Source organism: Giraffa tippelskirchi, chromosome 9 (genome assembly GCF_054371585.1).
Source record: "Giraffa tippelskirchi isolate mGirTip1 chromosome 9, T2T-mGirTip1v1.2.pri, whole genome shotgun sequence".
NCBI classification, from domain to species: domain Eukaryota; kingdom Metazoa; phylum Chordata; class Mammalia; order Artiodactyla; family Giraffidae; genus Giraffa; species Giraffa tippelskirchi.
The window spans coordinates 55,740,653-55,765,576 of NC_137283.1; the positions used below are offsets into that span (position 1 = coordinate 55,740,653).

The 24,924-nt window shown below is 48.0% G+C and overlaps 1 protein-coding gene across 1 annotated transcript in view; it reads left to right on the forward strand.

Moving 5' to 3' along the window:
* GRIP2 (glutamate receptor interacting protein 2) overlaps positions 1-24,924 on the forward strand; it is a 48,785-nt gene that overhangs the window by 11,622 nt on the left and 12,239 nt on the right. The window contains exons 6-16 of the mRNA XM_081526468.1: positions 642-717; positions 2,036-2,181; positions 3,251-3,398; positions 3,503-3,672; positions 5,368-5,493; positions 5,783-5,932; positions 9,010-9,196; positions 9,832-9,977; positions 10,691-10,771; positions 12,783-12,849; positions 12,948-13,093. Coding sequence (XP_081382594.1) covers positions 642-717; positions 2,036-2,181; positions 3,251-3,398; positions 3,503-3,672; positions 5,368-5,493; positions 5,783-5,932; positions 9,010-9,196; positions 9,832-9,977; positions 10,691-10,771; positions 12,783-12,849; positions 12,948-13,093 — 1,443 coding nt within the window. The remainder of the gene's footprint in view (positions 1-641; positions 718-2,035; positions 2,182-3,250; positions 3,399-3,502; positions 3,673-5,367; positions 5,494-5,782; positions 5,933-9,009; positions 9,197-9,831; positions 9,978-10,690; positions 10,772-12,782; positions 12,850-12,947; positions 13,094-24,924) is intronic.

The window sequence follows — 24,924 nt, forward strand, 5'->3', positions numbered from 1 at the left end:
TTTTATAATATATATGAATATATAAATTAATTTTAAATTTATATTTAAATATATTTATAAATACATAATTAATATATCTTTATGATATATATCTATATTATAGTTATATAATATAATTTATATTTTAAATATAGCTTATATTTATATAATTTTATATAAAATATGTTTATATTTATATATTTATTTGCATTTATATTTATACATTTATATAAATGTATTTATATTTATATAATCTTCCTTCTGACCTTTAAGAACCCAAGATCATTAAATCAAACATTAAATGGAAAACTTGGCCAAGCAGTAAAGTGTGCATGGTTGAGGAAGTGAAAGGGAAAAGTTGTAACAGAAAGTGAAGTTCGGAGCTGCCTAGCAACCAGGGGAAAAAAGGGAAATCGGATGAGATTGCAGGAGAGGAAGCAAGCTGTTTAACCGAGAGAGGACTTTGGTTCTGTTCCCTACTTTTCATCCCACCTCTGGGTGGGATTTCCAGTCCATCTCTTGTAGGAGGGGCAGTGAATAGCAAGAACAGAGTCCTCGAGCAGAGGTGATTAAGGACGGCTGCTTAAGGTCTGGGTTCGGGCCTCCGGGCACCAGACAGCGGGTGGGTGGATGACTGCCATCGCTTGTCAAATTCTGTCCAGGAGGTGCCCATGAAGACGGGCACAAGTCCCGCCCGCTTGTCCTGACCTACGTGCGGCCCGGCGGCCCTGCCGACAGGTGAGCCTGAGCTTGGGGGAGCTTACAGCCTTGGCCTGCACTGCCCTCGCCTAGCTCCCCTGGGTGGAAGGCGGAGGGGACATCGGGCAGAGTCTCCAAGGAGCAAACTGAGGTCCAGACGGGGGACACCCGCGCCCAGCGTCACTCAGCGGCTTGTTGCTGGAGCCAGCCCTGAATCCCAAATGAAGGGGCCTCTGAGCTCTTTCTTCCCCAAGATCCTGCTGTCTCGAGGGTAGAGAGCTTCGGTGTGGTGTTGTTGCCTCTTCCCTGGCCTTCATTTTCCCATCTGTGGAATGGGCCTAATAGTGGAGCCCCTCAGAGCTGATGCAAGGGATGTGGGGCTTGGTGACAGGCATCACCGTGGCCCTCAGTGACAACCTCCCCAGTCCTGGCCACACTGCCGGCTGGCCCTGCCCGGGGCCTGTTCAGCAGCTCAGAAGGAGAGAAGGTGAGGGAGGAACACAACAAGCTCCCAGCTCCTGATCCTCCTGACCTCCCGAAGGGCGATTCCTGGCCATTTTAAGAAAAGCCTGGAATGGCCTCGTCAGAAATCTAAACCCGTCCTTGGGGCCTGTGACGAGCTATTCATAGAACCACCCAGAATAGCCTTGGCCACCTGTTGGGGCAGGCATTCCAGAGCTGGGATACGACCCAGGCCGAGGCGAACCCCCTCAGGCCCCTCCCCTGGGACCCAGCAAAATTCCTTCCCAGGCACGTTTGTCACCAGGCCAGAGTCACTGCTGAGACCCAGGGAGGGGGCCCTGGGCGGGGGACCTGTGTGCAGGCAGCTCCAAGCCTCCAGACGGCCCGCTTCTGGTGCTGGGCGACCCTGGCAGGGCTGGGACCCTGGTGAGGCCCTGGTGGGGACCTCAAAGGGCATCTCCAGCTCAGCCGCAGGAGGGCTGGCCCGGGAATGTGAATTTATTAAGCACTAAATGGTGCTGGGAAAGACTGAAGGCGGGAGAAGGGGACGACAGAGGATGAGATGGCTGGATGGCATCACCGACTCAATGGACATGAGTTTGGGTAAACTCCAGGAGTTGGTGATGGACAGGGAGGCCTGGCGTGCTGCAGTTCATGGGGTCGCAAAGAGTCGGACACGACTGAGCGACTGAACTGACTGAACTGAATTGGAGTGGGGAGTGTCGTTGCTGACCCGACCTCCATCAGTTCTTCGGCTTCTTCCGCATGCCCTCCCTGGTTTGTTCGCTCACGCATGCTGTCCCTCATCCCTTCTGCCCCTGTCTCCTTCCTCCGCTCCCTGCCCTCCCTCTCTCACTCGCTGGACGAGGCGGCGTGACCCGGCCCTTCCCTGCAGGGAGGGCTCCTTGAAGGTGGGAGACAGACTACTTAGCGTTGACGGGATCCCGCTGCACGGGGCCAGCCATGCCACTGCCCTGGCCACGCTGCGGCAGTGTAGCCACGAGGCGCTCTTCCAGGTGGAGTACGACGTGGCCATCCCGGGTGAGTTGGGGGCCTGAGGGCTCGGGCTGCAGCGAGAAGAGGCCCCGGGGTAGAGGGCATGGAGTAGGGGGTACACATCCCTATCACTGCAAGAGCTGTGACCCTGGCCCAGTCACAGCCTCTCTGGGCCCCTCTGGGTGGTAGACGCTCTGCCATGCACTTGGGATCCATCTGAGAACAACACAGATGAGGTCTCCATTCCCATGGGGCTGACATTCTGGTGGGGAGAAATGGACCATGGGCGGGATAAGTCACATACAGAGTGGGTCAGAGGATGATAAGTGTGCAAAAAAAAAAAATCAGGGAGAGAGATGGGGAAGGCTGGGGGATGCCCTGTAACCTGCGACCGTGCAGGTGAGTGGAAAGTAATGGTGGCTGGACCAGGGGCTGAGCGGTGGTGTAGAGAGGAGTTAGATCTGGGAAAGATGATGAAGCTCCGCTGGACTGTTTTGCTGATGTTTCTACATGTGGGTGGGGATGAGAGTGGAAAGAGCCGGGTTTTGTTTTCCAGCCACCAGGTGGATGCATGGGGTGCAGCTTTCTGAGATGGGGAAGGCTTGTAGTGAAACCCCACAGTTCAGTGTATACAGTGGGCTCTTGATACTTGAGTGCTAAGTCGCTGCCATCATGTCCGACTCTTTGTGACTCCATGGACTGTAGCCCCCCCAGGCTCCTCTGTCCATGGGATTCTCCAGGCAAGAATACTGGAGTGGGTTGTCACTCCCTCCTCCAGGGGATCTTCCCGACCCAGGGATCAAACCTGCATCTCTTTATGTCTCCTGCATTGGCGTCACCTGGGAAGCCCAGGCTCTCAATGTATGTGAGCAAATTAGTACTGTCCAGCAAAGCCCTGGGCTCAGAGCCTCTCTGAAACCTGAATTCCTGCCCCTCTTCTGCCGTTAAGTGGCCATGTGAACTTGGACAAGGGCTTTGCCTCCAGGCACCTCAATTTTCCTGTCTGTAAAGTGGATGCAGTGATCCCTCCCTGGCAGTGAGGATTAAGCTGAGACGGAGGAAGGTGCTCAATATTTATTTGCATCTCAAACTCCTCTGTCCTTCCATGTACCAGACACAGTGGCCAATGCTTCGGGGCCCTTGATAGTGGAAATCACCAAGACGCCAGGGTCAGCCTTGGGGATCTCTCTCACCACTGGCTCCCACAGAAACAAGCCAGTCATCACTATCGACCGCATCAAGCCGGCCAGCGTGGTGGACAGGTGGGACACCTGCTGGGAGCAGGTGTGTGTGTGGGGAGGGAGGGAGAGAGTCGTCTAGAGCTGTCTGGCTGTACCCTTTCCCCTTTGCTCCCCGATCTGGCCAGGAGCGGGGCCTTGCACGCTGGAGACCACATTCTATCCATCGATGGTACCAGCACTGAACACTGCTCACTGCTTGAAGCCACCAAGCTCCTGGCCAGCGTGTCAGAGAAAGTGCGGCTGGAGATCCTGCCTGCGCCCCAGAGTCAGCGGCCCCTCAAGCCCTCAGAGGCAGGTGAGTCCCCTGGCAAACCTCAGGGCTCAAATCTGAGGGCTAATGGGTAGGCTAGCATTTAGCAGAACAAATGTCCAGTCCCACAGGGACGCTCTAAGAGTCAAGTGCAGCAACTAAGGGTGGGAGGTAGGGCAGATAAATAACTTGGGTGGTTAAATGGCAACCCACTCCACTATTCTTGCCTGGAAAATCCCATGGATGGAGGAGCCTGGTGGGCTACAATCCATGGGGTCACAAAGAGTCTGACAGAATTGAGCAGCTAACACTTTCACACTTTCTGATCTGACAGTTTGCTGACGGGGATATGCCCAAAGCTAGTTCCATCACTGGTCACGTTAATAGAAGTATGAGGACTAGAACAAGGGAGGGGATAGTCTTTCTGTGCCCTGTGCTACTCAGAATTTGGACCCGTAGGCTCACCTCAGGGTCCTCAGCAGATCCAGAGGAGGCAGCCAAGCAGTCAGGAGAGCCTAGAGCCACCCCTGTGAGTCCCTCAGAAGTCCAGGCATCTGTATCTCCTACCCCCGGCCGTGCTGCTGGGGCTTCCCAGGGCTCATCTGGGTACACCCCCGTGACATGTCTACGAGGTCGGTACGGAGGCTCTGAGGGTCCACGCAGTACAGGTCCTTCTGATGACACTTGGCTGCCGACACTCCCCCTGGCTCTCCTGAAATAAACGTCTGCCAAGCCCATGTGTTAACTCATTCTATCCTCCCAGCTTCCCTAGGAAGTAGCCGCCTTGTCCCATTTTACAGTTATGACAACGAGGCACAGGGCGGGGCTAAGGGACTTGTCCCAGTCCCGCAGCTGGTCAGTGATGGAGCTGGGAGTGGACTCGGCTCCTGGCCCCAGAGTTGGCCCAGCCCCCGGGTGGCGGTGGGAACGCCGCACAGGGAGGCAGAATCAATGGGCTGAGATCACAGGGATGTCCGTCCATCCAAGAGCATGCTGCCCCAGGCTGGACATCCCCCCGCCAAAGTCCTACAGCAGAAGGAAGAACCAGAACGGGGTCTGGGACTGTGGGGAGGAGGACCAGGTCGGGGAGGTGAGAGAGGCAGGGTCCGTGGGCTCCCCTGGGAAGCAGATGCTTAGCTGGAGTCAAGAGTCCACTGAAGTCGAGGCCCATGAAAGGTTGAGGGGGACAGCCTTAGACTGCAATGCGGGTCCTTGCAAGTCTGAGCCAATCCAGCAGAGACCAAGGTTGCCCCTGAGAGCCCAGCATGGGGCAGAAACGCCCAGCCCTGGTGCCCCGCTTGCCCAGCCCCAGGCTGGGGCTACCTAGGCTACAGCATGACTGCAGTCGCTTGAGTTGCTCCAGCTGGTCACCGTCTGCCAACTGCCCTCCTTGGAGCTGGCTGACCAGCCGGTTCGTGGGCTCCAGAGCCAGTTGGCTTAGTTCACATCCTGCTCCTCCAGCCCTCCCAGCTGTGGGCCTCGGTCTGGTGAGGCTTTCCCTCTCGGATCCCTGCTTCTCAGGCTGCTGCGTGGCTGAGCCCTGATCACAGGGCCCAGCACACAGTGGGCATCCGGGACATGTGGGCGAAGTCTTGAATGCCCAGCCTGGCTCGGGAAACTCCAGACCTTCTATTCCCGCTCTCCTCCCCTCGCTGGGTGGACAGAGCTCATCCTCCAGGGGTGTGGAGGTCCAGACCTGCTCAGCCCCTAATGCCTGTCTCTCCTTTTCCTCCGCTGCAGTGAAGGTGCAGAGGAGCGAGCAGCCGCATCGCTGGGACCCCTGCGTGCCCTCCTGCCACAGCCCCCGGCCCGGCCACTGCAGGACGACCACCTGGGCCACCCCTGCCAGCCAGGACCAGAGCCGCTGTAAAGTACCCTCCCCGCTGTCCCTCTCCTCCGTCCCTGGGGAGGGGCTGGAGCCTGTTTTATAGGGAAGGAAGCCGAGGCTCAGAGAAGTGAGGGGCCCCTGTCTGGCAGCTGGGTTTCACCAGGTCTGTGAAAAGCCTGTAAGCTTTGAGGCCCAGAGAGGGAGAGATGGGCCTGAGGTCACATAGCGAGCGTGGTGATGGGGGGGCGGGGGAGGCACCCCTGTGTCTCCCTGGTGTGGGTTTGAGGGCTCTGCTGGGCTCATGGGTCTGTGTTCTTATCTCCCCAGCCTTGTCCTCATCTCCCTTTTCCTCGCCGACCGTGAACCATGCCTTTCCCTGCACCAACCCCAGTACCCTCCCTCGTGGATCCCAGCCCATGAGCCCCCGGACCACAATGGGGCGGAGGCGGCAGCGGAGAAGGGAACACAAGAGCTCATGTAAGTCGTGGTGTCTTCTGTCCCCTCTGGGCTGCCGCTATGCCTAAGAGAGAGATTTGCCAAAGTGTGGGGTACTTTGGGCAGGGCCGGGGGTGGGGAGGCGGCATTACATAGTGTATGTGGTACACCAGGTTGCTGCGGATGGTTGGGCAGGTTGTGCACTGCACAAGGGCTCTCCTGAGGGGTGACAGAGAATTTGTACACTTTGTCTTGTATTTTTATTATGAAAAATTCCTAGCAGGTGCTCAGTCATGTCCGACTCTTTGCCACCCCATGGACTATACAGTCCATGGGATTCTCCAGGCCAGAATACTGGAGTGGGTAGCCTTTCCTTTCTCCAGGGGATCTTTCCAACCCAGGGATTGAACCCAGGTCTCCTGCATTGCAGGAGGATTCTCTACTAGCTGAGCCACAAGGGAACTTTTATTATGAAGAATTCCCAGCAGGTGGTGGCAAAGTGTCTTGAAGAAAGGCTGCCTTTTTCAGATTTGTGTGAAGGTCTCTGAGTAACTTCCTTTCATTTTTCTCTCCTTCAACCCTCTGATCCATTCCAGGGTGTGGTGTTACTTTGTCTCTACCACCTTTCTGACATTTAATTTTTCCTAAAACAGTGACACACAGGCCTGAAACTAGCCATCCAGAATATAGTAATTTTTAGTTTTATTAGGTATATATTTCTACTCAACTTTTGCTTATAGACATTTCTCTTTATTTGTGATCACTATATGCAGTTCCTTTTGAAATGAAGGTATTTAAGTATTTTATATTTAAAAATTAAAAAAAATATATAGTTTTTATTTATTTGGCTACATTGGATCTTAGTTTCAGCACATGGGATCTTTTGTTGTGGCACAGACGCAGTTGCTCTGCAGCATGTGGGGTCTTAGTTCCCTGACCAGGGATTGAACCCATGTCCCTTGCATCACAAGGCAGACTGTTAACCACTGGGCCACCAGGGAAGTCCCTTAAGTATTTTTTAAAATGAATAGTAATGAATGATAATGCAAGAGACATGTGGAAGTAACAAGATGTCAGAAGATTGCCCAGATTTTTTTTTCTTTAATATTTATTTATTTGGCTGCACCAGGTCTTAGTTGCACCACGTGGGATCTAGTTCCCTGACCAGGGATCAAACCCAGGCCCCTTGCATTGCGAGTGCTGAGTCTTAGCCATTGGACCACTAGGGAAGTCCAGGGCCCTGAATTTTGAAATCTTGCCTGGGAAGAATCTTTCCTTTGTTGACACAGAGAGTGTTCCCAGCCTCCTTCCATGTGAACTGCAGAGGCCTCCAGGAAGAATGGAGGGTCAAACTGGGCCATTTAGGATTGAACCAGGTGAGGGAAGAGAGAAATATAAGTCAGTTTGGCACTGAAAGGCGCTAAACATGGTTATGAGCTTCCTGGCAGCCAAGATGAAAAGAGAAACAGAATTCAGAGTCAGGTGATAGATAAAATACAACTTTACCAACCACCATTGTCACCCACTGAAGCAGCGGGTATGTAGGTGAAAAGATTCAGAAATATTTTTCACAGGCAGGAGCTTATGGAGCCTGGAGACTCTTGGGACCCCCTTACCTGTCTCCTTCCTTGATGATAACGATTAATTAGTTAAATAAAAATTTTTCAACACTTCCAATATTCCAGATACCATTTTTATCATTGGTGATGTAATAGTGAAAAAAATAATGAATAGAAATATAATAACACAATATATCCAACAATAAAGTATGTTACACATATTATAATGTGATATATAATAGTATAAGAAAATAATATATAAAGACACAATGGTATAACTAATAGAATGACATATAAGTTTTATGTAATAAATGATATCCAATATCCATATTAATAATACAAATGTATTTTATATGTGGAATAGAAAATAAAATATGTTAAATAATATGTTAAATAGTTAAACCTGGAGTTATCATATGACACAGAAATTTCACTCTTAAGTAAATACCCAGGAGAAATGAAAACATATGTCATATTCACCCCAAAACATATTTATGAATGTTTATACAGTGTCATTCATAATATCCAAAAGGTGGGAATAACCCAGATGTTCATCCATGCACAAATTTTTAAAATGTGATATCATCATACAGTGGGATATTAGCCTCAAGAAGGAGGACATTTTGATCTATGCTCCATGGATGAACCCTGAAAACATGCTAAGTGAAAGAAACCACACACAAAAGACCATTTATAGTATGATTCCATTGATATGAAATATCCAGAATAGGCAAATCTATAGACATAGAAAGTATGCTTAGGGCTGGGAGAGACAGGAGGATTTGAGTGACTAATGAAAACAGGGTTTCTTTGAGGGATTGAAAGTGTTCTAAAATTAATTGAGGGGATGGTTGTACAACTTGAATATACTAAATAATCAATATATTTACTAAAACCCATAGAATTGTACATTCTGTGGGTGAATACTGTGGAAGCTGAACTAGATCTCAATAAAGCTGTTGCCAAAAATGGCATAATGCATACTATCGCATCTAACAGTAATATAATGTGATATTTGATATATGATACAATAATAAAATAAGTTGAAGTATAACCTCACACAGGGCTTCCGTGGTGGCTCAGTGGTAAAGAATCCACCTGCTAACACAGGAGACACGGGTTTGATCCTTGGGTGGGGAAGATCCCCTGGAGAAGGGCATGGCAACCCACTCCAGTATTGTTTCCTGGGAAATCACATGGACAGAGGAGCCTGGCGGGCTACAGCCCATGAAGTTGCAAAGAGTAGGACATGAGGTAGAGATTGAGCACGGCATAACATTACACAACATCACAGGACTTCATATCACGGACCCTCAGAGCCTGTTTTATAACATGGCATTCCAGGAGCTGTCTTCCTGGATCCTGGGCGCAGCTCTGCCAGGTGGAACCCATGCCCCAAGGTTCAGAATGGGCCGCGACTTGGCCCTGCTCCGGGGCGGGGCGGGCTTCCCACTCACGCGCCCTCTCCGACTCCAGGTGGTCCCGCCGAGGGTGGGTGGGCTCTGGCAGGAAGTACCCCCTGGGACAGTGCCCTGAGCGCCGTGCCCGCCTGCCCCGCAGTGTCACTGGCCTCCAGCACGGTGGGGCCAGGCGGCCAGATTGTGCACACGGAGACCACGGAGGTCGTGCTCTGCGGAGATCCGCTCAGCGGCTTCGGCCTCCAGCTCCAGGGCGGCATCTTCGCCACCGAGACCCTGTCCTCCCCACCCCTCGTGCGTTTTATTGAGCCTGACAGCCCGGCGGAGAGGTGAGCCTACTGCCCCCTCCCCGTGGGCCTGCCACTCTACGATTCGGGGGGTGGGGCCTCACGGACAGCCGGGGAAGTCCAGTCAGACGCTTAGCCTGGCTGCACAGTTGTATCTCACCAACCATCACGGTCCACCCCGTCGCCGGCCCCGTTTTGTAGACGAGGGGTCTGAGGCTCAGAGAAGCTGATTCACCTGCCCAGGGTCACACAGCTTGGGAGTGACCCATGACACGAACCCCAGTGTGGTCTGAAGTCCGAGTCCTGTATATACATCTCCTGAGGCATGGCATCATCCCCACGGGACAGAGAAACTGAGGCCCAGCGAGGGCATCCCTTATAGCCAGTGTCCCTGGTAAATGGCCTGAGAAGCCTCAGCTGGCGCGGGGCGGGCGGTGCGCTACCAGCCCCGCCCCGCCCCGCCCCGCCCCGCCCCGCCCCGCCCCCGCCCTAGATGTGGGCGGGGCCTGGCCCAGCTCCTGAGCCGCAAGTTCCCGGCTTCCAAAGAGGCCGCTCCTCTCTCCGCCCCGCCCCGCCCCCCAAGCCCCGCCCCTGCCCGGGATGTGGGCGGGGCCTGGCCCTGCTCCGGCGCCTCAAGTTCCTGGCTTCCAAAGAGGCCGCTCCTCTCTCCGGTTCAGGTGTGGGCTGCTGCAGGTAGGGGACCGCGTCCTGGCCATCAACGGCATCGCCACCGAGGACGGGACGATGGAGGAGGCCAACCAGCTGTTACGGGACGCGGCTCTGGCCCACAAGGTCGTGCTGGAGGTGGAGTTCGACGTGGCCGGTGAGTGGGTACCTGCGGCTTCCTCGTCTCCTTCGAGACCCCCTGCTCCCTCCTTTCTCCACCCTTCTCCCCTCACCTCCCGCCCAGCTTCTTCCCGCGTTTGCAGCGTGTCCCCAGAACGCTAGGAGAAAGGCACAGGGCGGGAGTGAAGGAATTGCACACGCCATTGTGGATGAGGACTTTCACAAGGGGACAAGAGCCGCGGGTCGGGGAGGTGAGGGTTTATGCAAAGATCCCCGAACAACTCGGTTAGAATTCTGGTTCCTGATTTGGACACCGTGTGGCTTCGGATGGGCCCCGTCCTCCTCCATCCTCAGTTTTCCCCAGCGTAAAAGCAGTGTAAAGTGAATAGAACTCTCTGTCACAAGGGGTGTTGTTGAGATTAGGTGAGATGAAGCTCCTGGAAGCACCAGCCGAGGTCTGGCATGTGAGAGGTGCCCTGTAAGTCCTTGCTGGATCCGAATGGCTTGGGCCGGGCCAGGGGGCCCCAGTGGCAGCTGTAGGTCGGGGTACCAGTCTTTACTCTGCTCTGACCCCGTGGGTGCTTGTCTGGGACAAGTCAGTGCACCGTGCCTCACTTTCTTCTGTGGGTAGAAGCAGCAGGATGGGGTTGTGTTTAGCATCCCTCTCCACTGGACCAGAATGAGTGTGGGGTGCAGACTCCCTGAGGCTATTCGCTTGAGTCTCCTGGGTTTGTGTCTGTTTGCACCCAGAGTCCGTCATCCCAAGCAGCGGCACCTTCCACGTGAAGCTGCCCAAGAGGCGCGGCGTGGAGCTGGGCATCACCATCAGCTGTGAGTCTCCGTCCCACACGCCCTCCAGCCTGCCCTGAGAAAACGCCCAGCACGAGGAGATCCGGGGAAGGCTCTGGGTGGGAGAGGGGGCTGGCTGACCTGGCTTCCCTCTGTCTTCAGTGCGTGTCCTCAGGCAAGGCTTCTGGACGTCTCGGTTTTCTGTTCTGCACAATGGGAGTCTCCTGGCCTATTTAGTCTTCAGGGTTGGTTAGGTGGTTTTGTGAGGCACCAGTCACGTGGCCCAGGTTTGTTTCTCTGTTGCCTCTGTGTTCCCAGGGCCCAGAAAAGGCCTGGAGCATAGTCAGTGCTTAATTCAGGTTTGTCAAAGGAGTGAAAGTGAGGGACTGCAGAATGCAAAGAGGAAGGTAGAATACACAGGCAGAGGAATGGTCACAGACCCTCCCCAGCCCTCATCTCACTCCAGAAAGGCCCAAGTCCTCTGACTTTGTGCGTGCGTGCATGCGAAGTCACTTCAGTCGTGTCCAGCTCTTTGAGACCCTATGGCCTGTAGTCTGCCAGACTCCTCTGTGCTTGCGATTCTCCAGGCAAGAATGCTGGAGTAGATTGCTATGCCCAGCTCCAGAGGATCTTCCCTACCCAGGGATCAAACCCCCATCTCCTGTGGCTCCTGCATTGCAGGTGGATTCTTTACCACTGAGCCACTGGGGAAGCCCTCTCTAACTTCTTCTCCTGCCATCTCCCCATCACACACCCTGGAGGAGCAGCTGTCCAGAAGGGCTGGTGCTGTAGCTCCTTCCTGCCCCAGACCCCGCAGTCAGTGGTGGTGGAAGTTGAAGCAGCCAGTGGGGAGAAGATGCTTCCAGCCCAGGAACCTCTGGGCAGGGCCACCAGGTGCAGCTGTGCAGGTTGTACATGACACAAGGTGTCCATTCAAGGTAGACTTAGATTTTTCTGACATTTTCTCAACAGACTAATTAGACGGGGCCCCTTTGTCTCATTTGAAAAGATGCTGTTTGGGCTAGAGGGACCGCTTTACACCTGGTCACTCATGGGAAAACCCATTAACCCAAATGGATTCTTTCTGCAGGAAAACTCAGCCACCCATTATCTTAGATCATGTTCCCTGGGAAATAGCCTCTCCCACAAAGAGTGACCTATAGCGGCCTTATTGAGGAGGGCTCTTAGGATCAACACCTGTGGGCGGAAGACTGTAGGACCAGGCAGTGGGAGGAGCTAGGCTTTGATGTAGTTCCATTAGAGGGCTCCCCCAATCCTCTTTGCTGGGAGGCTGCGGGAGCTGAGGCTTCCCTGGTGGCTCAGACAGTAAAGAATCTGCCTGCCAATACAGGAGATGTGGGTTCAATCCCAGTATCAGGAAGATCCCTGGGAGAAGGGAATGGCTACCCACTCCGGTATTCTTGCCTGGAGAATTCCATGGACAGAAGAGCTTGGTGGGCTACAGTCCATGGGGTCACAAAGAGTTGGACACAACTGAGTGACTAATACTGTCACTTTCTGTGGGAGTTGTCCTGCATAGAGGCTGGGAGCCAGGCCTTGGCACCACCGAGTGGACTGGTCAATGGGTGTAGACATTGTCTTGGGTGAGGCTGCTCGCTCAGCCAAAGGCCATTCCCCAGCAGGATCCTGCTGTAGTGTCCGCAGCCAGCATTCCCTTCAGCAGGCAAGGAAGACCTCAGCTGTTAAGAGTCACTTGGTTCTGGAACCTGGCCTTGTCTGTACCTGTTACTGGGGTCACAGACACCAGCCAGACACAGCCGCTCAGGGAGCTCCATTTGCTGGAGAACGAGCTGAGCATGGGAGGTGTTGTCCTGCTTCATCCAGTTAATCTTGGATGTCCCTCTGAACTCTCCAGCCTCATCCCCATTTTACAGAGGGGAAACTGAGGCACAGAGAGGGGAGCTGGTTTGCTCACAGTCCACCCAGCCAGGGAGTCATGGGAAGTGGGGCGTGGGGCTCCGAGTCCACGCCCAACTTCTGGGCCCCTGAGGCTGAGGTGGCCAAAGATGGGCTTTTGGCTTCTTTCCTCCAGCGGCCAGCAGGAAGCGAGGGGAGCCCCTGGTCATCTCTGACATCAAGAAAGGCAGTGTGGCACATAGGTAGGGGAGCCCCTGGCAGGGGGTGGGGCTGACCCACGGGGGTGGGCTGGGTGCCTGCTTGTGGCCAACTCCTTCACATCCCCTCCCTGCTCCTGCAGGACTGGTACGCTCGAGCCGGGGGACAAGCTGCTGGCCATTGACAACATCCGCCTGGACAACTGTCCCATGGAGGACGCTGTGCAAATCCTGCGCCAGTGTGAGGACCTGGTGAAGCTAAAGATCCGCAAGGACGAGGACAACTCGGGTGAGGGCCCTGATCCCCACCCACCCACGCCAACCAGACAGTACCCAGCTGGCAATCTGGTGCTCCACCTGGCCAAGGAGGGAGTGTGGTGGATGCCACCCAGGGGCTGCTGGTGGAGACCCCTTGAATGAAGATGCGGGGAAGATGGCAGGTGTGTCACTGTCCCCAGGTCTGGGCTTCTCCAAAGGCCCTTGTGAGGTCTGCTAGAGTTTGAGCGAGACTTGGACCCAACAAGCCCTGCCCAAAGCTGCTGGGTGCAGATAACTGGGTGTGGGGTGGGGGATGTACCACTGCGTGGGTGGCTGTGAATAAGCTGAGGCTGCAAACTCAGGCACATCTGAGGCTGGACAGGTGACAGAGTGAGTGAATTGGGCCGAAGCTAAAAAAAATGATTCAGTCTGGGTAGACAGAAGGAGAAGGAGAAGACTGTGGCCACTGGCAAGAATCTTGTTCAGAAGGGCTGCCACCAACTCCCACCCTGGGAAGGAGGCTCACTTGTGGGCAGATTTCAGAGTTTTTAAGAAAAACGGGAAATCTGGTGTCATCTTATAGTCAATATCATCATCACCATCATTATCCTTGTTGTTCTGTGTGGTATGTGAAATCTTTATTATAAAAATGCTGGTTCAGTGTTTCTACTCTTATTGAAATAGCTGTTTGGGTAGAATGAAACATTGTTGGAAGCAGAAGATGGCCTCAGGTGGTGCCATCTGAAGTCCTCCCATGGGGGAAATGGGTGTGTTCATGGCTGAGGGAGTGGGTGGATTAATGACTGATGGAATGTTTGAATTAATGGCCAAGGAAAAATAGCATGAGACAATGGGTGTATTCATGGCCGAGTGAATGGATGATATAATGGCAGAGTGAATGGCTGCATTAATGTCTGGGGGAATGGGTGTAATGAATGGAATTAAGGAGTGGGTGAATTCATGGCTGAGAGAACGGGTGTATTAAAGGCATGAAGCAATGAGTATAGTAATGGCTGGAGGAATAGTGAAATAATGCCTGAGAGGAGAGGTGAATTAATGGAGAGGAAATGGGTGAAGTAGTAGCTTAGGGAATGGTTGTATTAATGGTATGGCAGCATGGGTGAATTAGTGGCATGAGAGAATGCGTGAATTAATGACATGAGGGAGTGGGTGACTTGATGGCTGAGGGAATGGCTGAATTAGTGGCTGAAGGAATAGGTGAATTAATGATTCAGGGTTTGGGTAAATTAACGATTGATGGATTGATTGAATTTAATGGTAGAGAATTAGTGGCTGAAATGATGGGTGAATTAGTGGCTGAAGGAATGGATAAACTACTGGTTCGGCAATCTGTGACTAAAGATTGAGATAACAGTGAACTAATGGTTGAGTGAATGGGTTTATAAATGACATAGGGAATGAGCGTATTCATGGCGTGAGGACACAGGTGAACTAATAACTAGAGAGTCAGTATGTTAGGCATTAAGGAATTGATGTATTAGTGGCTAAGGGAATTTGTGATTTCATGGCTGAGAGATTGACTGAATTAATGGCTAGGGAATAGATGAATTAATGGCTGGGGGAATGTGTGTATTAATGGTTGGAGGAATTGGTGTATCAAAGGCTGTGGAAATGGCTGAGTTAATGGCTGCAGGATTGGTTAAATTAATGACTAAAAGGCTGGCTGAGGGAATGGGTGAACTAATCACTTAAGGAATCTGTATTAAACATGAAAGAACAGGTGTATTAGGGCTGATGAAATAGGTGAAATAATGGCTAAGGGATTGACTTAGTTAATGGCTGATGGAATGGGTGAATTAATGGCTGAGAGAATATGGGATTTACTGGCTGAAGAAATAGTTTAATGGCCAAGAGAATGTGTTAAAATGTCTTGGATTGGCTGAATTAATGGGTGAGAGATTTCATAGGAAACAGGTAAATGTGACTGATGGAATGAATGAACTAATGGCTAAGGTAATAGGTGATTTAATGATGGTAGGACTGGGTGAATTGGCTTATGGATGAACTCAACAGCAGAAAGAATGGGTGATTTAACAACTTAAGGAAATGGGTTAGTGGCTGAGATAATGGGAAACTAATAGCTGAGAGAATGGATGAATTAATAGCCAATGGAAAGTTTGTATTAGGCCTGAGGGAATGTGTGAATTAATAGCATGAGGAAATGTGTATTAATAACTGAGGGATTGCTTGGCTGAAGGAATGTCTGAAATATGGCTGAGGGAATGGGTGAATTAATGGATATAGGACTGTGTGTCTTTATGATGGAGGGAATTAGTGTATCAAAGATTAAGGGAGGCCTCTTGCCTTCTGAGATGGCCCACCCTCTCTGTGGAGTGTTTCTTCCAAAATCGCTCACACTTTTTGAGATGGACCACACTGTCTATGGAATGTGTCATCTAAATAAATCTATTTCTTACCTGTCAAAAAAAAAATAGGTGGAGGGAATGCCTGAATTTATGGCTGAGGAAATAGTTGAAATAATACCTGAAAGAACTGGTGAACCAATCACATGAGGTTATGAGGAAAATAATGGTTGAGCAAGTGGGTGAAATAATTCCTGAGGAGTTGGGTGTATTAGGCCTGGCAGAATTGTTGTATTACTGGCTGAGAGTATGTGTGAATTAATGGCTGAAAGAACAGATGAATTAATGGCTGAGGGTATAGGTGAATTAGTGGCTAAAGGAATGGGTGAATGATTGGCTGAGGGAAGGGGAGAATTAATGGCTTTGGGAATGTGTGATTTAGAGTGGAGGAAATGGGTGAGGATATTTTTATATGGCATGTATTGATGTATCAAAGGCTGCAGTATTGGCTGAGTTAATGGCTAAGGTAGTAGGTGATGTAATTTCTGAGGAAATTAATGACTGAGGGAATAAATTAATAGCTGTGGGAATAAGTGTATTAGTGGATGAAATAAAGGATGAGACTATAGCTGACTTAATGGTGGAGAAAAGGGTGCTTTAATGGTGGAGGAAATAAGTAACTTACTGAGGGAATTGGTGAATAAAATGGGGAATAAGCATATTAGTGATTAAGAAATGAGTGAATTAATGGCATGAAGGAATGGTATTTTAATAAATGAAAGAAGGGGTATATTAATGGCTGAGGGAATGAATGAATGAATTAAGTGGCTAAGGGAATGTGTGAGTTAGTGGCTGAATGAATGGGTGTATTAGATTATAAGTGAATGGGTCAACCAATGTCTTATGATACAGGGGAATGTGACTTATGGACTGGGTAATCTAATGGCCAAAGCAATGGAGTAATTAAAGGCTGAGGGATTGGCTGAATTAATATATGAGGAACTGACTGAATGGCTAAGGAAATGGGTGAATCAATGGATGGGAGAATGTTTGTATTAATTGTTGAGCAACGTGGGGATGACTGTTGGGATCGTTGAAATAGTGGCTGAGGAGTGGGTGAACTAAAGAATGAATGATTGACTATATTAATCACTGAGGGAATGGGTTAACTAATTGTTGAGGCAATTGGTGTATAAGTGAAAGAACTGGTGTATAAGTGCAGAGGAATAAGTGAAAAAATGACTGAGGAGTTGGCTTAATTAATGGCTTAGGAAATGGATGAATTGATAGGCAATGGGTTCATTAGTGGCCAAGGATATGGATATTAGTGGCCAATGTAATGCATGTATTAATGGGTGAGAGAATGGGTGCATTAATCCCTTACTTTTGTATGGGTGTATTACTGTTTGAATGAATGGGTAAACTAATTTCTCAGGAAATTGATGAATGTTGCTGATGGAATGGGTAAACTAATGATTGAGGTGATAGGTGAATTAATGCCGGAAGGAATGGGTATATTAGTGGTTAGAGCATGAGTGAACTAATGGCAGAAAGAATGGGTGAATTGATGACATGGAAATAGTGGGTTAGTGTCTGAGAGAATGGAAAATGAATGGCTGAAAGAATGGATGAATTAATAACCAATGGAAAATTCATATTAGAGGTGAAAGAATGTGTGAATTAATGGCATGAGGAAATTGGTGTATTAATGGCTGAGGAAATAGTGCATTAATGGTATGAGGAACTGGATATATATAGATGAGGTAATAGGTGTTTTTATGACTCAGGGAATGGGTGTATTACTGGCTGAAAGGAAGAGGTGAATTAATAGTTGAGGTGATAGTCTGTGGGAATTGTCTCTGGTTATTGAGATTATTGTCTGTGGGAATAGGTTAACTCATGTTTGAGGGAGTGCATGAATTAATAGGGAATGGGAGAACTAAGTCTTACAAATCAGTAAATTAATGGCTGAGGGAATAGATGAATGAAAAGCTCTGGGAATAGTCATTATTAGTGGCTGCAAGAATGGGTGAAATAATGGATGAGAATATGACTGACTTCATTGTGGAGAAAATAGGTGAATGAATGCCTGAGGGACTAATCCTTTGGACTGCAAGGAGATCCAACCAGTCCATCCTAAAGGAAATCAGTCTTGATTATTCATTGGAAGGACTGATGTTGAAGCTGAAACTACAATACTTTGGCCACCTGATATGAAGAACTGATTCATTGGAAAAGACCCTGATGCTGGGAAGGATTGAAGGTGAGAGGAAATGGGGATGACAGAGGATGAGATGGTTGGATGGCATCACTGACTGAAAAGACATGAGTTTGAGCAAGTTCCGGGAGTTGGTGATGGACAGGGAAGCCTAGCGTGCTTCGGTCCATGGGGTCGAAAAGAGTCTGACACGACTGAGCGAATGAACTGAACTGAACTGAACTGAATGCCTGAGGGAATGAGTAAATTACAAACTGAGGAAATTTGTGAATTACATATGAAGGGGATAGGTGAATTAGTGATGAGGAAATGGGTGAATTAGTGGTATAAGGGAATGGATATGTTAGTAGATAAAGGAATGGGTATATCAATGGTTGAGGAAATGGCTGAATTAAATGACTGAGGGAAAGAAAAGGTCAGTTAATGGCCAGTGAGTGAACTAAAGTCTTAAGAAATTTTTTGTTTGATGGAATGAGTGATCAGATGACTGAGGGAATAGATGAATTAATAACTGAGGGAATGAGTAAAGTAAAGGCTTGGAGTTTGGTTGAACTAATGATTGAGGGATTGCCTGAATTAAAGGAGGCCTGAGTGGATGAATTAATGGATGGGGGAATGTGTATGTTAATGGTTGAGGGAATCAGTGTTTCAAAGGCTACGAGAAAGGCTCGGATAATTGCTGAGGGATTAGTTGAATTAGTGGATGAAGGATTGGTTGAATATATGGGTGAGGGATTGTCTATATTAATAACTGAGAGAATGAGGGAACTCACTGCTGAGGCAATCAGTGTATTAGCCATGAAAGTATTGGTGTATAGCAGCAGATGAAATAAGTGAAAAATTGGCTGAATTAATACCTGAAGGATTGGCTGTATTCATGACTGAGGGAATGGGTGAATTAATCACTGAGGGAATTGGTGTATTAGGCATGACACAATTGGTGTATTAAGGACTGAGGGGATAAGTGAAATAATGGCTGAGGGATTGGCTTTATTAATGGCCGACAGAATGGGTGAACTATTAGATGAGAAAATGGCTGACCTAATGGGGGAGAGAATGATTAAATTAATGGCTGAGGGAATGTTTGATACAACAGCTGAGAGAATGGGTGTATGGGTGGATGAGGGAATAGGTGAACTAATGACTAACAGAATGGATATATTAGGCATAACTGAATTGGTGTTTTAATGACAGAGTGTATAGATGAATTAATGGTTGAGGGCATAAATGAGTTAATGGTTGAGGAAATGGATGAATTCATGGGTGGGATATGTATATTTCTGACTGAGGAAATTGATATATCAACGGCTGAGAGAATGGTAAAGTTAATGGTTAAAGGAATGGCTGTGTAATGGCCACTAAGGAATAGGAGAATGAATGGCTGAGGGAAAGAGTGAATTAACAGCTGATGGAATTGGTAATTTCAGTGTGGAAAGAATGGGTCTCTTAATGACTTATGGAATTAGAATATTGGTGGCTGAGAGACCGGGTAAAATGTGACTGAAAGAATGGATGAATTAATAGCTGGTGGAAAGTTTGTATTAGGGTGGAGTGTGTCAATTAGTGGTCTGAGGAGATGAGTGTATTAATGGCTGAGGGGAATGAGTATATTAATGGCATGAGGGAATGGATATATTATGAGGGAATAGGTATATTTATGGCCCAGGGAATGGATATGTTAGAGGCTGAGGGACTGGGTGATTTAATGGTTTAGGTGATGGGTGAATTAAATATTACATGAGGGAATAGGTGAACTAGCGTCTGAGGGAATGGGTAAATTAATGGCCAAGGTAATGGGTGAACTAATGGCTGAGAGAAACAATGAATTAATGGCTGAGAGAATGGGTATATCTGGGCTGAGGCAAGCATTGAATTAATGACATGAGGAAATGGCTGTATTAATGCCTGTGAGAATCAGTTCAGTTAGTCAGTTGTCACTGAGTCATGTCCAACTCTTTGTGACCCCATGGATTGCAGCATGCCAGGCTTCCCTGTCCATAACCAACTCCCAAACTTGCTCAAATTCATGTCCATCAAGTTGGTGATGCCATCCAACCATCTCATCTTCTGTTGTCCCCTGTGAGAATAGATAAATTAATGTTTGAAAGAATAGGTGTATTAGTGCATGGTCAAATAGGTATATTAATAGAACAAGGAATGTGTTTATCATGGCTGAGGGAATTAGTGAATTAATGGATGAGACGAATGTGCCTATTAATGACTGAAGGAATTGGTGTATCAAAGGCTGAGATAAGGACAGAATTAATGGCTGAGGGAAGTGTTGAGTAATAGTTAATGGAATGGGAGAATCAGTGGCTGAGGTGATGAGTGAATTAACAGCTGAGGAAACTGTTGATTTAAATGTGGAAGGAATGGGTGTGTTATTGGTCTAGGGAATGGTTGAATTAATGGCTGAGGAACTACTTGAAGTAATAGCCGATGGAATGGGTAAACTAATGGCTGAACGAGTTGGTAAACTCATGGCATGTGAGAATGCGTGAACTAATGGCATATGGGAATGCATGTATTAATGGCTGTGGGAATGGGTGAATCAGTGGTTGAGCGAATGGGTGAACTAATCCCTGGGAGGATGGGTGTGTTAGACCTGGGGGAATGGCTGAGGGTATTGGGCTTCCCTGGTGGCTCAGAGGGTAAAGAATCTACCTGCAGTGTGAGGGACCTGGGTTTGATCCCTGGGTGGGGAAGATCCCCTTGAGAAAGAAATGGCAGCCCGCTCCAGTATTCTTGCCTGGGAAATCCCAAGGACAAAACCTCATGTGCTACAGTCCATGGGGTCACAAAGAGTCGGACACAACTGAGCAACTAACACACACACATAGGTGAATTAATGACTGAGGGAATGGGTGAATTAAAACCTGAGAGACTGGCTGAGTTAATGACTCAGAGGTAGGTTGGATTAATGGCCACAAGGGAATTGGTGAATAGATGGATGGATGAATGTGTATATTAGGCATGAAAAGCATGGTGTATTATTGACTGAAGGAATGGGGGAAATAATGCCTGTGGAATTGGCCTAATTAATGGCTGATGGAAAGGGTGAATTAATGACTGAGAGAATGGGTGAATTAATGTCCAGGGAGTGGCTCTATTAATGGCATGAGGGAATGGGTGAACTAGTTGCTGAGGGATTTGGTGTTTTAGGTGTGACCAAATTGGTCTGTTAATGACTGAGTAGCCAATTGAATTAATGATGGAGGTATAAGTGAATTAATGGCTGAGGGAATGTCTGAATTAATAGCAGATGGAACGGGTAAATTAATTTATGGGCCAATGTAGATATTAAAGCTTGGGGAAATTGGTGTATCAAGGTGGAGGGAATGGATGAAGTGATACTTGAGGGAATGGATGATATAGTGGCTGAAAGAATGGATGTATTAATGTTTAGTAATTGCATTTATTAATGACATGAAGGAACAGAAGAATTAATGGCTGAGAACTGGGTCCATTAGACACTTAGGACACTTAGGGGAATCAATGCCAGGGGGGATGAGTAAACTAGTGGCCGAGGGACTGGGTGAACTAAAAGCTGAGGAAATGGGTGGACTAATGGCTCACAGAATGGGTGAACCAATTCTTAAGGGAATGAGTGAACTAATGGCTGAGGGAATGGATGAATGAATAGCTGCAGGAATAGGTGTATTAGCGGCTGAGAAAAGTGTGAATTACTGGATAAGAAAATGGTTGATTTAATGGAGAGAATAACTGAATTAATGGCAGATGAATGAGGCAGTTAAAGCTGAGGGAAAGGGTGTATAAATGTCATGAAGGAATGGGTTAATAGTGCCATGAGGGAACTATATTAATCGCTGAGGGAATGTTTGAAATTATGATTGAGAGAATGAAAGAACAAATGACTGAGGAAATGGCTGAACCAATGGCTGAGAGAAAATGTGCGAATTAATGGGTGAGGGAAAGTTTGAAATTATGGCTAAATGGATGGGAGTTGGAATGGCTGAATTAATGTCTTAGTGGAAGGTGAATCAATGGCTGATGGAATAGCTGAATTAATGTCATGAGGAAATGGGTGTAATAGTGGTTGAGAGAATAGATGAATTGATAGCTGAAGGGATGGGTGACTTAATGACTCAGGGAATTGGTGTATGAATAGCTGATATAATAGGTGAATTAATGGTGAAGGAGTTGGGTGACTTAATGGCTGAGGGAATGGGTGAAATAATTCATAAAGGAATCAGTGAATTTAAGGGTGTGGAAATGGATGGATGAATTCCTGTGGGGATCTATGTATTAGATGCTTAAAGAATGGGTGAACTAATGGGTGAAATATTGGGTGTATTAATGAGTTAAGAAATTGGTATTAAAAAGGCTGAGGAAGTGGTAGAATTAAGGGCTGAGTGTATGAAGTAACAGGTGAGGGAATGGGTGAACTAATGGCTGAAGGAATGGGTAAACTAATGACTGAGGGAATGGGTGTATTAATGGCTGTGGGAATTGGTGAATTAATCGATGAGCAAATGGGTGAACTAACCATGAGGGTATGGGTGTATTATGCCTTGTGAAATTGGTGTATTACTGGCTGGAGGGTATAAATGAATTAAATGCTGAGGGAATGAGTGAATTATGGCTGATGGTATAGGTTAATTAATGGCTGAAGGAATGAGTGAATGAATGTCTGAGGGACTATGTGTACTAGGATGGAGGAAATGAGTGAAGTAATGGCATGATGATATGGCTTTATTAATGGCTCTGGGAATGAATTAATGGCTAAGGGAATAGGTGTATTAATGGCATAAGGGAATGAAGGAATAGATGTATCACTGGCTAAGGGAGTGTGAGAATTAATGACTGAGGGAATGGGTGAATTAATGTCCAGGGAATGGCTCTATTAATGGCATGAGGGAATGAGTGAACTAGTTGCTGAGGTAGTCAGTGTTATTAGACATGGTGGAATTGATCTATTAATGACTGAGTATACAGGTAAATTCATGGCTGAGGGTATAAGTGAATGACTGAGGCAATGAGTGAATTAATGGCTCAGGTATTAGCTGAGTTAATAGTTAATAAAGTTAACTGAGTTAATAAAGGACCATCTAGTCAAGGCTATGGTTTTTCCAGTAGTCATGTATGGATGTGAGAGTTGGACTAGAAAGAAAGCTGAGTGCCAAAGAATTGATGCTTTTGAACTGTGGTGTTGGAGAAGACTCTTGAGAGTCCCTTGGACTGCAAGGAGATCCAACCAGTCCATCCTAAAGGAGATCAGTCCTGGGTGTTCATTGGAAGGACTGATGTTGAAGCTGAAACTCCAATACTTTGGCCACCTCATGCGAAGAGCTGACTCATTGGAAAAGACCCTGATGCTGGGAAGGATTGGAGGCAGGAGGAGAAGGGGACGACAGAAGATGAGATGGCTGGATGGCATCACCGACTCAATGGACATGGGTTTGGGTAAACTCCGGGAGTTGGTGATGGACAGGGAGGCCTGGCGTGCTGCAGTCCATGGGGTCACAAAGAGTTGGACACGACTGAGCGACTGAACTGAACTGAACTGAATAACTGAGGAATGCCTGATTTAATAGCTGAGGGAATGGGTGAATTAATGGAGGCACTTGACTCCATTAATGACTGAGGAAATGGTGTATTGAAGGCTGAGGGAATGGCTGAATTAGGTGCTGATAGAATGAGTGTATAGTGGGCAAAGGAATAGGTGCACTAATTTTTGTGGGAAAAGGTGAATTAATGGCTGAGCAACTGGGTAAACATCGCTAAGTGGATGACGAGTGTATCAAAGCTGGGGGAATTGGTGTATTAATGTTTGAAGGTAGAGAGAACTAATGGCTGACTGGATGAATTAATGGCTCAGATATTGGCTGAGTTAATAGCTGAAGGAATACCTGATTTAATAGCTAAGGAAAAGGGCGAATTACTGGAGGCAGGATGGGTGAATTAATGGACGTAAGAATTGTGTATTGATGACTGAGGGAATGGTGTGTTAAAGGCTGAGGGAATGGGTGAACTAATGGATGTGGAATGGATTAATTAATGGCTGAGGGAGAGGTTGAACTAATTCCTAAGGGAATCAGTGAATTAATGGCTGAGGATATGGGTGAACTAATCTCTGAGCGAATGGGTATTTTAGGCATGAAAGAATTGGTATATTAATGACTGAGGCAATGGGTGATAATGGCTGAGGGAATAGTTGAATTAACAGCAGATAACGTGTGAAACAGGGGCTTCCCTGGTGGCTCAGATGGTAAAGAATCTGCCTGCGATGTGTGAGACCTGGGTTCGATCCCTGGGTCGGGATGATCCCCTGGAGAAAGACATGGCAACTGACTCCAGTATTCTTGCCTGGAGAATCCTATGGACAGAGGAGCCTGGCGGGCTACACTCCACAGGGTCTCAAAGAGTCAACACGACCGAGTGAGTAGCACACACAGTGTGTGAACCAATAGCTGAGGGATTGGCTGAATTAAGGGCCCTGGGAATGGGGATTTCATATCTCGGGGAACAGGTGAATTAGTGTTTGAGGATGTGGGGAAGTACTGGCTCAGAGAATGAGTGAAGTAATTCCTAAGAGAATCGGTGAATTAATGGCTGAGGGATTGGCTGAATTAAGGGCCCTGGGAATGAGTGATTTCATGTCTCGGGGAATGGGTGAATTAGTGTTTGAGGATGTGGGGAAGTACTGGCTCAGAGAATGAATGAAGTAATTCCTAAGGGAATCAGTGAATTAATGGCTGAGGGAATGGATGAATGAATAGCTGCAGAAATAGGTGTGTTAGTAGCTGAAAGAATGGGTGAACTAATGTATAAGAAAAGGCTGATTTAATGGTGGAGAGAATTGATGAATTGGTAGCAGAGGAAATTTGTCAGTTAAAGCTGAGAGAATGGGTGAACTAAATGCAGAATTTATGGGTGTATTAGTGGATGAGAGAATGGGTATATTAATGGATGAAACAATGGCTGAAGTAAATGGCTGATGGAGAGGGTGAGTTAATGGCTGAGTGAATGGGTATAGTAGAATCTAAAGGAATGGGTGAACTAATGCCTTAGGAAATGGAAGAATGGGGCTCACCAAATGGGTAAACTAATGCCTGAGGGAATGGGTCAATTAGTGGCTGAAGGTATGGGTGATTTAATGGTTGAGGGAATGGATGGAACAATGGCATGAGGTTATGGGGATATTAATGGAATGAAGGAATGGATGAATTCCTGGTGAATTAATGGTAAATGGTATGGGTGCATGAATGACTGAGGGAATGGGTGAATCAGTAGCTAAAAAATGGATTAATTAATGGCTGAAGAAATTGGTGAATTAATGGCTGAGGGAATTTGTGTATT